Source organism: Pavona decussata, unplaced genomic scaffold (assembly GCF_977016875.1).
Source record: "Pavona decussata unplaced genomic scaffold, jaPavDecu1.1 SCAFFOLD_433, whole genome shotgun sequence".
In the NCBI taxonomy this organism is placed as follows: Eukaryota; Metazoa; Cnidaria; class Anthozoa; order Scleractinia; family Agariciidae; genus Pavona; species Pavona decussata.
The window spans coordinates 297725-314408 of NW_028145790.1; the positions used below are offsets into that span (position 1 = coordinate 297725).

A 16684-nucleotide genomic window follows, 5' to 3' on the forward strand; every position below is an offset into this window, starting at 1 on the left:
CGAGTGCCTGGAACAAACTATTGAGAGAGTTACGTGAGCTAAGAACACTTGCACAGTTTAAGGTCAGAACGTTTACTTACTTGATGAACATGGATAGGGTCAATCATATTTGTAAAAGCGATGCTTAGTTCATCTTGTTATATTTAATCTTCACTGAACTATTTTTTTACCGCTGTTTTTCATGTAAATATTTTTATATATTTCTTATGTGCTGGTCACCGATTAATACCAGTCTATCAACCTTTGTTGTTTGACTGTCCGGTCTTTTATCAGGATAAATAAAGTTATTATTATTATTATTATTATTATTATTATTATTATTATTATTATTATTATTATTATTATTATTAAGTACATGCATTATTTACCAATTTTAGTGGACTTTCCTATCTGAGTAGCAGGACCTCAGTGGCCCTTTATCAAGTAAATTTGGGAGAATTCCAACATTTTTGAAACCCTAAGCCTCGAGCCTGTTTTCAGCACTCGATTGTACCCTGGTCAATAGCAGCAGAATTTTAAAAGGGTCTTGATGGGAGGGATGTAATCTCTGTTATCAGTTCAATTTCTGCCGTCAACTTTCCGGTTTAAATTTTAGCCCTTTTTCAGCTGTCAGTTGAATCTCATACAGACCGACCTTATAGCCTGTCTGGTCCTAATTTCACTCTTTTAACATGTTTATCAGCATATTATATTAATCATCTTGCTGATAGGAAATTCAGATGACGAGTAAAGAGGGCTTTCCACCCAGCCCAAGCTTGAGAGACTTTGCGAATCACGTATTTCTAGTATATTAATCATCTTGTTGATAGGAAATTCGGATTACTGTGAGCTTGTTTATACAGGATCACCCTTTACACACCATAAGGTTACATAAATTAGACGGGGGCAGAAAATGCGGAAAAACAGGAAGACTAAATGCATTACAGCAAATAACAGGATGTACTGATCATGAAACATTCCGATCGGAACAGGATGTAACATGCCTTACAGAGGACCTAAAAACATTTTAGCTTCAAAAAACAACCCTAAGAAAGAAAAGTCATTAATATTAACTTCTTAACTTCTTTCCATGCATTTAAGATGACTAAAACGCTAGCAAGTTACAAGGTTTCTCATTGTTATTATTGCATTCAGACAGTAATCCCATATACGCCCACTACTCCATTATTCTTTCAGCACTGTTGACCCGGTGTTGGTTTCATTTAACAGTTCACAGCATTTCACTTACATGAAATTTAATCTTCTGAAATGGTCATAAATATAAAACCCTGCTTTGACCTAGCGCAAAATTAAAGTAGTCTCTAATTAAGACAAGCACTGCTTGCAGCTGCGTCCAGCGACAAAGAGCTGAAGCAATGGAGGATCGTGCAAAAGAAACGAAGCCCACTACAGGCGACAAATCAAACCAGAAACTTCTTTTGTGTTTCTGTATTTTGTCCTTTGTTGGGAGTTGTTTAACGATTGCGCTCTTCGTGCATGTTGATTCACTGGACCGTCAGACGAAAATGGTGGAGTCGAAGCTGATGGAGGAAATTCAGAAACTTAAAGATCTTATCAAAACACAAGCTCAGACCCAGGATAATAAACATGAGGAATCTGATCGCGGTAGGTGTTTAGTATTCAAGTTATTAGAAAAATTACAGGTAGTGTTTTAAAAAGCAACTTTCCTAACACAAGCATACGAGTCTGTAATATATTAATTTTTTTTATAGTTTTAGGTGAAGTAACATAGAATATTTTGTGGTGATAATAACGATTTGTATATAAATCAAACGTATTTTGCTTTTGTATTGAACCTTGTTAATATAAAGAGAATCAGTCGTCCTTAAGATCCAGACCGCAAGCAGTCCCTTTCTGGTCAGTCGAGAGGGTTGCGCTCATGGCCATAAGGTTACATAAATTTGACGGGGACAGACAATGCGCAAAAACAGGATGACTCAAAATGCATTACAGCAAATAACTGGATGCACTGAAACATTCCGATCGGACTGAACAGGGTGTAACATGCCTTACAGAAGACCTAAAACATTTTAGCTTCAAAAAACAACACTAAGAAAAAAAGTCATTAATATTAACTTTACAGTGCTCCCACCGTTCGTTTGCACCTCTCGACTATCCAGAAAGGGACTGCTTGCAGTCTAAATGTAATCAGATAATTTCCAGTACATGCAATACGCAAAGTGTTCTGAGTTCGACTCTTGCAGTCAAAGAGTATGATATTTTGTGATATTTTTACTTAACGGTGGTCAAGCGCAAAAAATATGAAACGTCTGTTAAAGATATGTGTTTTGCTTTGAGAGGGAAAAGCTGATGAGTTTTGTTACGAGTCTGTGAGTTCACTTAACCATTTCAGGATATACTAAAAATCTTTAAGGAACTCTTAGCTAAGTGGGGTTTCCGGATTCCACACTGACATTCAAACAGAACTGAACAAACAAAGACACAAGCCCGACAAGTCTCCACGTACTTCGTTTAAAACTAGGAGTTAACGCTTCAATGTAAATGTAAGTGCTAGCGTGAGACTGGCTGTTAGAAAATACTAACAATATACAGTCAACTCCCTTTGCTGCGGACACCCTCGGGACCGCGAGTTAGTATCCTTAATAGCGACAGTCTGTAATAGCGGAAATTTAATTCAATCAAACGTCTGTAATTTATTTTTGCCGGGGAATTAGCTGCTGTCCGTATCATAGGGGTATCCGCAATAGTGAGGTGTCGGCAAGGCGAGAGTTGACTGTATGTACAATATGAAATGAGAAAAAGTAAGTAGAAGCCCACTAGAAATAAAAGTTGATTTTTATTAGAACAGTAAAAAAATATGCTTATATTTTGTTAAGGATTTTGACCAAAACATAACTAACCGTAACAGTACTATTAATCCTTCTTTTAAACTACTTTACTATTAAAACCTCTTCTCTTAAATTTAGGTTACAACTTAAATTTACAAGAATCCCAAAGACAAAAGTTAGTTGGCTGAGCACTATTAGAACTTGGCCCTGCATCAAAATGTAACTTCAAATAGTAATAGCAACTTTAATCATCCAGTAAGTTGTTTTGCTAGGAATTGCAAATGGTTAAAACTTGTTTACCGTCAAGAGCTTAGTTTAGACTCAAACTGAGACATACAAGTTAAAGCACTTTTCTAAATGTATTTGAATTTAAACGGTTACTTAAGCGAAGTATAAACTATAACTGTAACTTGAACATCAACTCAGTTTAGAAGAACTATTGTATAACACCATGGTATATTTTTAATAGTTCAAAAGTAAAGTAACACGTTGTGTTATTGGAGTATTCGTTGTCCGCTACCTTGAGATAGTCTTGATGTTTTGTTAGCTTGTCATGCTCAGTTAATTTGTGTGCAATAGTTTTCCATCAGCCAAATAAATTGGAAACGTTTAGCACAAGGAAAAGGATTTTAAGAAAAAAAATTGGAGGGATGTAGCAGTGCCAGAAAGCGTCCAGTTGTGTTTTGAACTTTCCATACATTTCCCTGTATTTTTTTCCCGCGAACTATTTTTAGTAGCAGTTCACGGCTGGTTCGCTATACAGACAAATGTATGGAAAGTTAAAAACACGACTGGACGCTTTCTGGCACAGCTACATCCCTCCAATTTTTTTCTCTTAAAATCGTTTGCATAGTGCTAGAAGTTTCCAATTGATGAATTTTTCAGAAGCGATGTTTTATGAAAGTTATTTGACATCGGATTTCCATACAAACACTGTTATTTCAGACGTGTTTGCCTACTCGTCAAAATGGCGTCGGAAACTGTGCTAAGGCCTATTTCTGAGTAAGAAGAGCTAGTTACCAAAATATAATAACTTGAAACGCCGGCCTAAAAGCTCTTTTTTTAAGTCAATTACATTTTAAATTGAGGAATTAGGCTCACGTGTACTGGTATTTTGGATTAGAAAAGCGAAGAAATGTCTTGTTTTACCACGGTTGTAATTTGTCGGAGGGAAGTTGTCATTTTAAGAAGTGGTCGGTCTGAGACTAAGATGTTCCGGTGTAAAAGGACCTTGGCATGGCCAATGACAGCTCAGTTGTCATTCAATCTTGCTAGAGGATAGAGCTCCCACAACCCTCAAAGGTCATAATGGTCACGTAGCAGACGGAAAAAATACAATATTCTCGACTACTTAGTTCGCCTCTATCTTAGTATTAATTGGATAGACTAACAGCGATCTGTGATATTCGAATTAATATATGTAACATGAAACAGAAAGCAAGGGGTATTCGAACTAAATGAATCAGCTACGTTGTAACACAGCATCACTGTAATGATTCGTATATCCGTTAAAAAAATTTTAGTCCGGAACAGTCCCCGGGAATAACAACAATAGGGTAGGGATTTTTGGTTTCAGGTCATAGAATAGAGTGGCAAGGGTTTCAGAGTCCAAGTGGTACACTCCCATCCTAAAATCTTCTGAGTATCCTCCCTCACCCTCCAGGAATTTAATGTTTTAAATTGTCTCCTTCATTTCCTTCCAAAGTATGCTGGATCATCATTAAGTAAAATGTCAAAAAAGACACCTGTCTTTTTATTTGGTTTTGTTCATTAGAGGAAAACTCCCAAAGCACTAATGGACGTACTCGTCGGAGCATGACAGACATTTCTCGAGTTCCTGCTACTTTACAGAGAGTTCGTGAAGAAATCAAAAAGCTGTGCCAAGATCCAGGCACAGTTTGCAAGCCAGGTGCCCCAGGTCCCCGTGGTTCAAAAGGAGAAACAGGACCACCCGGTGTAAAAGGTGATGCCGGGGGATGGGGACCGATGGGGCCGAAAGGGTCAAAGGGATCACGAGGACTTTCGATAGAAGGGCCACCAGGAGTTAGAGGTTACACGGGATTTCAAGGAGATCCAGGAAGACCTGGTGTTGATGGTGTAAAAGGAATGACAGGCGATCCAGGACTCAATGGATTGATGGGTCCATTTGGAGAGAAAGGAGAAACTGGGGAGCCCGGACCGGTGGGACCAGAAGGAAGGCCAGGACTACAAGGAATAAAAGGTAATGTCATCCCTATTGTGTAAAGTTCACTGTCCATGAAGGTAGGGGTAAGCGTGGGAGGACGCCATCTAGAGGGGAGGGGCGGAATCTGTCCACACCGACTTTGAAGCTAAATAACTGTTTATTATTTGAGCAAAAAGCCATGAAACCTCAGGACTTATTATTATAATTATAATTATTATTATTATTATTATTATTATTATTATTATTATTATTATTATTATTATTATTATTATTATTATTATTATCAATTTTTTTTGTAAGAGTAACGTTTATATTTTTAACTCATCTTAGTGTTCTTCGATTGATTTTGATTACTTTTCGTTCAGTTTTCATGGTTTTCTGAATTTTTCAGGAATCGAGATATCCAAGGTGGCTTTCCCTTAGTCTCGGAGTAACGTTGGAAGGCGAATGCCTCCCTCTCCCCACCCCTCCCCCCTCACCTCCTCGCAGCCACAGAAGACGGCAAAAAGCCTGATAGGGTTAAGGGAGGATGGACCATGAATGACGATTTACACGTTTTACTGGCTAATGTGTGATAAAGATGTAATTTTTTTTACACAGGAGAAAAAGGATTGCCAGGAAAGGTAACGACGAATGAGAAGGGAATGAAAGGTACAGGGTTAGTTTTGTTTGATTCAAAAATAGTCGGGAGCAATATCAAACTAATTTACAGGAAACCTCTCTGAGCAAGCGGTTTTTAAATAATATAAATGACCATTTTTCATCTTTAGGAAGTTATAACACTTAAATTAATTAAACCATATCTCCAAAAAGTGATTATCTCTAGAATCAATGTTATTGAAAACTTAGTTTTATTGAATTCTAAACCCGATAGCCTTTTACCACGTTTTCAAGGCCAAGTACACAACCTTTCGCTGTAAATGCGACAATCAGAGAAAATTAAATTGGTTTGCACGTGCACATGACAGGCCATGCTTTGTCTGATAAAGAAAGAGGGTTAAATAACTCGACTAAAAACTGAGTATTCGTATAACGATTGTAACAGCGGGAAGGTGCAGGACATCAATAGATCATTTTACTGCTTTTGTGCTCAGGGCTGAATATCAACCACGGTGAAAACTCAAAGATGATAAAGTTTTTGTGAGTTTACTAAGCAATTTTACAATTTACTTAAACAAAATGTTTTTGGAACTATTTGGTAAGTTTCTTCTCCGGGTGTCACACATTTAAGCAGAAAAAAAAAGACGCAGCCCCGAGCCGTCTCCACATACTCCACTTTAAAAAAGACTTTTAGTAACCTTTTCAGTAAATAATGAAATGTTTTAGCAAACTCACAGATTCACCAAAAAATTGTCAAGGCATAAACATTATTTTTATGGACTTTTCTTCTTTCTTACGTTTGACCTCTGTCAATTCTAGATTAGTTTGGGGAGTTTGGCATGTTCGTCGAACATTTTGAAAGGCCTTTCTCATGGTGCTGGGCACTAGAATCTATTTTTTTGTTTGTGGCTAGTATTCATTGTTGACTATCAAGGAATAATAGTTCTCAGTGAAATAAGTTAACTGGTTTTTACCCTCTAGCCAGGGCTCCCTCATGGGTATCTATACTATATTGTTTTCAACATAGGTTGATTATATTACATTAACCGGTACTAAACCAAGAGATCATTTAATAAGCCCTTAAAAGGTGCTAAACACAGAGCATGCACCATTCTCAAAATAATATTTACATCCTTCACAGAGGTTGGGAGGGGAGACGCTGATTCTTGGTGTAGAGATCAAGCTGCCAGATTTAACGACTCTTTAATCAATTATATAGTGGAGTAAATTTCTTGCGTAAAATTTAGGTGCATACAAATTCTTAGTCGCTTTGAAAAGATTCATCCACAATGTTCAAAATTAAAAATATAGCTCTTTCATTGCGCATTTTGTTGTCAAGTTAATAGGAAACTAAGCTCATGCTGTCGTCTTACTTTCAGAAAATATTCGTGTAGAAATAAAAAGGCAAATGAAGAAGACTGTTTGTCAAGTTTCCGGTACAGTGTGTTTCGAAGGCCCTCCAGGCCCACGAGGTTTTACAGGAAGTCGAGGACCAAGCGGCATACCCGGAGCAAAAGGTGAACAAGGATTCGACGGCTTAACGGGGCTGTCAGGTGATAAAGGAGAAGAAGGAGATCCTGGCAAAGATGGACTACAAGGGGTGAAAGGAGAAATTGGGGAACCAGGACGTCCTGGTTCAGCTGGACCACGTGGGTTAAGAGGCTTCCGGGGCTATCCTGGCAAGCACGGGATTCCTGGAATGAAAGGCAAGTCGACGGTAGAGAGGTTACGTTCGAGCCTAACTTATGTATATACGAAATGGGAATTGGCAGATTTCTTCTAGCGATAATAATGATGATGTGTGATAGCAATGACGATTATGAATTGATAGTGTTCGTGGTGGTACTGATGATAATGATGATGATGATGATGATGATGATTTGCTTGATTAATCATTAGAAGTCAAACGCCTCAGTTCGACAAATTCCTCCAGCCTCCCATGACCGTGAAATGCGTCGCACGTTCATGATTGAGGTCCGGCTTGTCCATCATCCCTAAATTTCCCCTATCTCCTTTGTTGTAGAACAGTGTGCCCTTACATCCCGAATAATCTTTGTTCTCTATATCCCTTATCCCTGTAACATTTTCGTAAATATCTTTTAATGGGGTCTAAGTGATCTTATTAAAAAGCCCTAAAGCCGAGGCTTTTAAATACCATTTCATAAGCAGGGGCGTAGCGTCCATATACGCACGTACGCCCGTGCGTACAGGTGAGATCTGGGATAAAACTTTTTTTCTCACTCAATTTGCTGGGTAATAATTTCATATTTTCACATTATACTGGCGTTTTTTATTAGAATTCCCATTATCCAAGCATTAATAATTCAGTGCTGCCCACTAATAATGGAAAAATGCATTTGAGTGGTAAGCAAAAATAGGAAAAACGCCTCACAAGATGGAAGCCCAAATGGAGTGGCATGGATCCGAATGCGACGCCGCAGACTTTGGTTAAGACTCTTGATCACGCAAACTCCCAATTTTATCCCGGTGTACTATGTTGCTCTCGTAACATTGTTAACTTATTCTGTGTCTACATGCACTGCCGCACGTAGCTTCCGTAGCATGAAGAGACTAAAATCTCCTCTGCGAAGTACGATGACGGACGAAAGATTAAGCTCCCTAGCGATCCTTCATATACATGAACATGAGAACGTGGAGATTGACAGGTTGGTAACGGAATTTGCCTGTCTTAAGGATCAACGCCTCGCCCTTTGCTTGTGACCTGTCTTCACTGTCTTTGTATTTTTTTCTTTTCGGAACACTGTAGCTTACAGAAATCACTAGGGAAACGGTTAAAATAAACAACTTTCTACTGTATTTTTGCCGCATTACTTATTGAAAATGCCCCACAGAAAAAACAGGAAATGGCATTTCCGAGACCCTAAATTTCAAAATTTTCTGGGGGAGCATGCCTCCAGAGCCCCCTAGTTTTTCGTGCGTACATCTTCAAAATCCCACGCTACGCCCCTGATAAGAATTACTCCCATTATAATGTTTTCGTCAATTCAGCATGCCTCTTAAGCCTCAAGCTTCAGTGCAAATCTGACAAGAATGATGTCAGCTAATTTCCTCTATTTCAGGTTCTCCAGGGCGAAAAGGAAAAAGGGGGAAAAGAGGATATTCAGGGATGAAGGGTGACTTAGGACCAGCAGGGCAAAAAGGAGCCAAGGGTAAAACAATCATCCTTTGGAAAATACTTATTCAAAGAACGATCTTATCACCTAATTAAACATTCGATCAGCCAATCATTCGTTCAGTCACTCACGATTTCAGTAACTAATCAACCAATCACTGTGTAAGATCCTACACATCAGTGAAAGCAACTACAGTTAAACTTGTACAGTACACCTTAAAAGACCAGTTTGAACCCAGCTATCAAGCTAACTGGGAGCTGGTCATTTTTCTGAGTTCGTATTATACCAGTAGATGGTAAAAAAACAGTAACATGAATAATGTGAAGTGATCATCTAGATCTTTTTGTGTCAGCTGGGTCCGGGGTCCCACTAATTAATGGAATTAAATCATTTTAGTTTCAGTAGTTTTTTTCATGCATATAATATTTCGTCTCCGTCCATGCATATTCATTCAGTCATTCAGTAAATAACTCAATCACCTGCCTAACCAGTCTTTCCTGTATTTAGTTATCCAGTAAATCGCGAGACAAGTTGCACGAAAAACTGCTTAAAACTGCTTGTGAGAGCGCCTAATTTGGGCCATAAAATTCCTCAAATCGGGACCAAAGCTCAGTTTCTGCTTTCAGCCAAATTAGCTACCACAGGTCTAAATCTTTGTTTAATTGCCAATTAATTAGTCTATTAGAAACAACAAAATCTACAATTGCAATAAACAGACTGACGAAAGCAGGAGCGACCTGGCAAACCAGCATCGGCTGAATTCATTGCCAACGTCGATTTCCCCGCACACCATTAGTGGATGGCGTAATCTGTGACGTCATATCGTTGCATAGATATGCATATAATCCTACAGACGTCACGCGAATGGTTCAGGGGCACTTAGTCAGTAGCTCTTTTGAATGGGATATCTTCACGGGAAACCATCACCCGCCTCTTAAATTCGGATAAAATTATGAAGAAAAACTAGCGCTTTTTTTAAGAAGGTCACCTAAAATCAGCGACCTCAAACATCGCAACGTTGAAAACAATCCCTTTCCATTTAAGAGGGATTAATAAGTGCGAAAAAAGACCCGCTAGCATTTTTGAAAACCAAGCAACAGCTCGTAAAACTCCAGGAATATGATTCCTTTCCTTAACTTTTCTTCTTTTTTTCCCCTATTTTGTTTGTTTGTTTTTTTTTTTTTGTTGTTTTTTTTTTTTTTTTTGCAATTTAAGTTTTTACCTATTTCGAACACATCTAACTGTGTTAAATCACACACATTTGCTTTTATAAAAAGTCATCAACTGATGTGCGAATACAGGAAACAGCATTTCAACTATTTTACTTTAATGTCCTCGTCGGATGTCCGTAATCGTTTTTGTTCGATGACTGACCCTAGAAAGTTCCGCTTTATTTGGTAAACTACCAATTATTCATAACTTTTTACACTTTGCTTTATTTTTCAGGTGAATCCTGTTACGATTGCAGTGGATGGGACTAAAATCAGGACAGACCGGCGGGAAATCTTTTAAACTGCATAATTTGCTTTTTAAGTCTTTTGGCCAAAAAATATGTTTTATGATGGCAAATAAACGCATTCATAATTCTGAGTTGGAAGTTTTGTTTTGATTGAAATATATAGCCTTTTAGCAAAATTTGGAGTTGGTATCTTGGGCATTCCCCACAGAAGACTTACCCGAAGTTAGTGACTAGTGCTACAAAAATCAAGAACTTATAATAAACGGAAAATGTTAAAGCAACTACGTTAAAGCTAATGAAGTTTTAGATTAAATAAAAATTTGGAAAAAGCATCTAGTCTGCTAACTAGTCAATCAGATGCAAGCCTGCAAGCAGAGCAAAGGAAGCAGAAGGCTTCTGCACTGCGTTTTTTTAACTTTGAAAGATCCTTCGATAACCAACCGGCTTTTGTGAATCCCTGTACACACACTGTTGGAAGTGGATTTAACTGTTTTAAAATTATCACAAATTTCAATTGCGACGAGAGATCTAGAGTTAAAACATTTTTTTCGTTCTTTTCCCAGTATCCGCGCGGTCATAAAAGTGAAAAGGGCTCAAAACCCCCAGCGAAACCCTTGCTACGCAGGCAAAGACGTAAACAACACAGTGAGTCGATAGAAAGCGCGTGGCAAAGAAATAAGGGGCTTAAGTTTTACTTAGATTGTCATTCATTGTTTGAAAAAGTGACGTCGAAACTCAAGCTAACTCGTCTCTAGCTAAATGAAAGGACTTCGGTCTACATATTGGTATTAAAATCCCATACATACATTTTACTAACCTCGTTTTCTCGGTCCGTCCTGTTACGACCAAGCTTTTTCTCGTTAACTTCTGGCCGAATCGCGAAGCGCGCGGGCCATAAATCAAGAGGGAGAAAAGAGGATCCTTACGTTACAGTACGGAACGACAAAACGAAGTTAGTAAAATATTTAGTATAGTTTTGAAGTTTATCGGGCGCACAGAAAAGTAACTAGTTCAAATTTAACGGTTGGTACAGTGAAATACGACCCGCAAAATTGACCAATCACACCGCGCGTACTAAATGAGAGATTTAATAAAATACAGAAATCTAAGAATCAAAAATAATCTTGGTACTGTGGCTCACCTCCTGCTTTGCATACCGGTTAAGACGAGTACGTAGAAAAGTGTCTTGTGTGATAATTGAAAAAAATATATACTAAACTCAGCCTGCTCTCTCGTGAAACAAGTCGCATGTGTTCAGCTTGTTTGCTCGTCTCTCGATATACCTGCCTTTCTGCTAACGAAAAACACAATGAGGAACCCGCTATCTCAACACCCCCCTTTCATGGTTTAGTTCCAAAGGAAATCCTTACGGGTATGCAACTTTATAATAGTTTATTCTTCCTTACCATGCTCGTTCAGAAGATGTTGCCATTAGTTTGAAATCTTGGTCCATTGTACGTTATATCGCCCTGGTCTTCGCGACTGGAAAAAAAGGTGCAAAATGATCTTTAATTCCAGTGATATGTAGCCACACAAGTCGAAAATGTCAGCTGATGTTTTCTGGGTTACACTCGTGAACCTTTTAATTTCAAGTGCAAGCTCAACAATGCTCTCAGTATCACAGCATGGTCCTCGCGTTTTAATAGGTGAGAGGTTAAGCTCGGTATTAATTCAAATAATACTTTGGAGTTAAGTCTCGAAATATAACAAAACACTTCTTACTGAAATGACTTTTCTTTTACAACGTCTTATTAAATATTTACCGCTTTAGTTGAAAGTAGTATTCGTTTTACCACAATTTCCACAAAGTGTTTCTTCAGTACTTGGGTACATCTAACAGAAGTATATCTGAGGCAAACTTTTTAATTTAAAGAATTGTTGAATACCAAGCGTTATTAAGAATCGACGCACATCATAGCATCCTTTGGTAAATCAACCAACGGTAAATTATAACAATGGTTTTCTAAAATAATTATACTTAGTTTATACCTGGGTTTACGTTTACCGAGAAAAATACAGTTACACGCAAATTTCATTCATAACAAGGTAAACAATGTAAGATACTGTCGACTCCCGATAACTCGAACCCTCGCTCACTCGAACCTCCCGCTAACTCGAACCAATTTACCTTTCCTTTCAGGTCATTTTCTATATAATTTTACCCTCGATAACTCGAACTCCCAAAAATTCTAACCCTTTTCAATTTCCCTTGAAGGTTCGAGTTATCGGGAGTCGACTGTATTTCCTTGCTGTTGCTTGTTGGCCTTGAACGGAGCATGTTTATTGGTTGACTTAACTCGGGTACCCAGACACCCAAGCAAATGTCATGGACGCTTCCGGTGTTCTTTAGGACGAGGGGTACATTACAATCCATCACAGTAAAATTATCTTGGCAAAGAACGGTCACATGTACTGTCGACTCCCGATAACTCGAACCTCCCGCTAACTCGAACCAATTTTCCTTTCCTTTCAGGTCATTTTCTATATAATTTTACCTTCGATAACTCGAACCTTTTTCAATTTCCCTTGAAGGTTCGAGTTATCGGGAGTCGACTGTATACCCTGCGTAGCTGGCGCTTTTGTTCGCGCGTGGTCAAACGTTTTGGCGGTGGAGCCGCTAACGTAACGTTAGGCGGCGGGGGCGCCTCAACGAGCGGCGAAACCGCGAAAAAATCGCCGGTCTTTCAGCCGCCTCCTCCTCGTTTCTCTCGCATCTTCGCCGCTCGTTATAGCGTCTCTCTGTTGCCAAGACTTTCATCCTGCGCGAATAAAAACGCCAGCTACGCAGGCTATAGCTATCACATGTACAAAATGCAATTCACCGTCGGTGATAAAAGGGTGGTTTACGCAAGTTTAGAGAATCTGCCTGGGTAACTGATAGGCGAGAATTGGCCAAAATTTAACCGTCAGCTGAGACTGAAATGACGGTTTTTTAACTGGTAGCTGAGAAACATTAAAAAAAAACTGTCGGCTGAGATGTCCATTGGCTAGCAGACCACATTCAGATAGATGGCCCTTTCGATCATATAAAATATAGCGGCCAACGACAGGGAAATTGGGGGAAAATAAGCGGTGTAAAAGTAGACAACAAGGAAAATAATTACATCTGGTCACGTGTTTGCGCACCACACTATAGACTGTTCACAGTCTTCTATTTTTCCGCGGGATTTTCGAGACTCGTGCACTTCGGTCGAACTCCCGCCATCTCAGTTTGTAAAGGCGAGCGCAACCTGGGGAGAGTGCCTAAACTACCGAGGGGGCCCTAGTCAGGGTACGTTGAGTTTATACAACCTCCCCAGGTTGCCTTCGCTGTTATAAAACCAAGATGGCGGGCGTTCGATCGAAGCGTAAGAGTCTCGAAAATCCCACGGAAAAATAGGGGACTGTGAACAGTTAAACCACATTTAACCTAATTTGTTATTGTTTGCAGCCAAGTCTTATGGAGCTCCTATTAAACTGACATGCGTGGATCACCAAACAATGAAAATAAATATCAAAGGCATTTCACTTTTCAAAAGGAAGAAAACGGTACCAGCAAACCACGTGTTTCCAGGAATTCATACCCAGTCCCAAAGCGAATGTCAAAACACTTTCCACCAAGCTGACAATACTCTGCCAGTGGAATGTGAATTGAACTTCTCAGGGAGGAAAATTCCATCTGGCTTCATGATTGTTACAGTTTATGAATGCGTTACAGCCTTTGATCTGCAGAAGCAGTTGGTTCACACAAGTAAGTAACGCAACACTTAAGGCGGGGATCTGACGGAAATTGTCTTTAAACTGATTATGCTTACTTCAGAATTTATAAGTTCTTACTACTGGTATGTGATTTCTCGTTATATGCGAACGGGTCGTTGTAAACAAGACGTTTACGAGATTGATCTCGCCACCATTGCAACGGACATAGTAATTCTACCTTTTTAGTCCTTTTCTCGTGCCTTCACAAGTCAGTTTTGTGCAAAAGATCTTAAGTACAGCGATGGGATTTCCTTTCCTCAAAGTGGAAGGGTCACGGGAATTTTGACCTTTCCTAGTGGATCAAAAATCGTCGAAAGATACCTTCATTTAGTTACAAAATAACCCTAGAACAGCGAGGGAAAGAAATCAACTAAATTCTTGCCGAGAACAACTCATGGTCTTTTCTAGAGCAGCTTGGAAACGAAGGACTTGAAAAAAGTTGGCCCAACTTTTTTTAAAGTTGCAATCCATTCCGACCCAACCCATCTGTGAACAGAGACATTCGTCGAGAGTTATATTTCACTGGGTTGGTAATCTGTAACAAAATTGGACCATTCGGTTTGTACGTTTCTGTTGCTAGAATTTTTTTATTATTTTTTTAGTTTTTGAAATGACACTTCCCCTTCAAAGGCATTTTTCTCCAAATGGTCTTCTTACGTCTTTTGGAGAAAATTTATATCTCACGACGGATTTAACCGATTGGGAGCTGTATTTTTGTGTTTCCGTAACATCCCTTAGATGTGAGGAGATGGAAGTGTCACCTATATTGAGTAGCCAAAAAACATATTTGAATCGATGGAATCGTCAACGTAATGGTTCATTTTTCTTAACAATATCCGTACTAATACACAGAAACTGTCATTAGCTATGTTTGGCTGTGGATGGCTAGGATGGAAATGGATTTCAACTTGAAAAAAAATTGGCAAATTTTTTCAAGTTCTTCCTGTGTATTGTGGAGAAGTTGCTAAAAATTGCTTATAGCTTGTTCTTTCCTGGCTAAATCTCTTAATATTTTCTTCCCAGCGCTCTAACAGCAATTTCACATCAGGAAAACGGTTCTTTGTCAGATAGCTTTTAACCGATTTTTTAATTTGATATTATTGCTGTTATGCGCATATGAAAATATTTCTATTGTATATGCGCAATATAAGTTGTATATTTATTATTATTATTATTATTATTATTATTATTATTATTATTATTGTTATTATTATTATTATTATTATTATTATTATTATTATTATTATTATTATTATTATTATTATTATTTATTAAATATTTGAGCAGTTTTGACAAAAATACAGCAAAATCGCCGTGACAGTGCCCCTTTAAATTCCAGTTGGTTTTATAGCTGCAATAGGTTGGTAGAACACTGCACGGCTGGATATCGTAAAGGTAATTGGTTCGAATACCGCACAAAGCTGATGTTTTTTTTTTTTTCTTTTTTTCGCGCTTCTTTTGTGCATTCTTTTGCCTTCAACACGTACCTAACAATATTTTGCCTTGTTTACACTCACAGGAATCACCGAAACAGGAGACGTGCTGTTAACATGTGATTTTGGTAAATTGATAGACATTGAAGACATCAAATTGAATGAAACTGAGGCAAATGTAAAAGAAAAAGAAACTGCAAAGCAACAGTGTACCATGAAAATGATGATGCGAGGGTCACTTGCACCCAGCAATCTTAATTCAGGTCCCAGGAAGCCTGTGTCTTGCACTGTGTTAAGGAAGGGTAAGAATGGAAAACTCATGGTTAAGTACAAGTGCTTGCAGGCTCCAAAGATGGTCAGCAGTCAGCAGAAACCTTACATTGCACGCAAAAAAGGATTGGTGGGATTTAAAAAGAGTCGACTTCAATCAAACTATTCACATCGGTTGCCAAGGAAAAGAACAGGAATCAAATTGAATGGCCGCAATAGACATTTTGCTTGACTCTAACAAACACGTCGTATGGAATAAGCTTTGTAAATCAGTTATTTTTCTCTTTTTTGAAGTTGATCTTTGAAAGATTCTTGACCAGCTTTACCGTAACTGATCTCATATTCCTCTTTTTTTAAATCGAAATCCCGGTCCCTAATCCCAAAATCGTTGAAATTTTGATTCCTGATTGAGGCCCAAAATTTTCCCAAGCCCAGATCCAGTGATCCCTCAAACAATTTTAGATCTCGCCTTACCATGGCCTGTGAACCCAATTCCCCTCGAGTTGATGCCCCATTGCATAAAACACATTCAACATCAACCAAACTGATTGCAGTGCTGACACTACGGCAAAGGGCAATCTATTTGGGCCAATATTACAACTAGTTCAACTAGTCTTCTTCAGATAACTCTGGTCCTGAAGAAGACTAGTGGAACTACTAGTTGAAACATTGGTCCAAATAATTTCCTCTTTGCCATGGTGTCAGCCCTGCAATTGATCAGTTTGGTTCATTTACACGTAAAGTGACGTCTGGCACGCGTATTTCTACTACATGAGAGCCGGCAATGAAATGTATTCAGGGCCGGGTTGTTCGAAAGCCGATTAACGCTAATCCACGATTAAAAGTTAACCGAGGTTTTCATCTCGCTCATTAAAAATGATTTTAAAGGTTCAGTTTAAGCTAATGGTAAACAAAAGTCTAACGCAAAACTAAAGGACAAAAATCTTTTGGACGAATCCTTATGGATTAGTAAATATACTCGAATCAAAGTTCACGTTAACCTAGGATTAGCTTAATCGGCCTTTGAACAACTGGGCCCAGAACAGTTCATTTGTGCGTCGTGTGCTCCCGTACAT

The 16684-nt window shown here is 38.6% G+C and overlaps 2 protein-coding genes across 2 annotated transcripts; both read left to right on the forward strand.

Annotated features, from left to right (window-relative positions):
* Positions 1–966: 966 nt before the first annotated feature.
* Positions 967–10298, forward strand: LOC146450674 (uncharacterized). Its single transcript, XM_085100115.1, has 6 exons — positions 967–1605; positions 4564–5010; positions 5575–5625; positions 6954–7280; positions 8655–8744; positions 10155–10298. The coding sequence occupies exons 1-6, from the start codon at positions 1356–1358 to the stop codon at positions 10187–10189; spliced, it is 1200 nt and encodes a 399-aa protein (XP_084956241.1). The 5' UTR covers positions 967–1355; the 3' UTR covers positions 10190–10298.
* A 1194-nt stretch (positions 10299–11492) lies between these two features.
* On the forward strand, positions 11493–16590 carry LOC146450675 (uncharacterized). The gene is made up of 3 exons (XM_085100131.1): positions 11493–11813; positions 13598–13897; positions 15425–16590. Exons 1-3 carry the CDS (start codon positions 11711–11713, stop codon positions 15838–15840), a joined length of 819 nt encoding a protein of 272 aa, XP_084956257.1. The 5' UTR covers positions 11493–11710; the 3' UTR covers positions 15841–16590.
* The last annotated feature ends 94 nt before the right edge of the window (positions 16591–16684 follow it).

Coding starts and splice junctions, on each gene's coding strand:
- LOC146450674 (XM_085100115.1), top strand. CDS start 1,356: ATGGAGGATCGTGCAAAAGAAACGAAGCCCACTACAGGCGACAAATCA. Junction 1,606..4,563: donor ACATGAGGAATCTGATCGCG/GTAGGTGTTTAG, acceptor TTTGTTCATTAG/AGGAAAACTCCCAAAGCACT. Junction 5,011..5,574: donor AGGACTACAAGGAATAAAAG/GTAATGTCATCC, acceptor TTTTTTACACAG/GAGAAAAAGGATTGCCAGGA.
- LOC146450675 (XM_085100131.1), top strand. CDS start 11,711: ATGTCAGCTGATGTTTTCTGGGTTACACTCGTGAACCTTTTAATTTCA. Junction 11,814..13,597: donor TGGTCCTCGCGTTTTAATAG/GTGAGAGGTTAA, acceptor TATTGTTTGCAG/CCAAGTCTTATGGAGCTCCT. Junction 13,898..15,424: donor GAAGCAGTTGGTTCACACAA/GTAAGTAACGCA, acceptor TTACACTCACAG/GAATCACCGAAACAGGAGAC.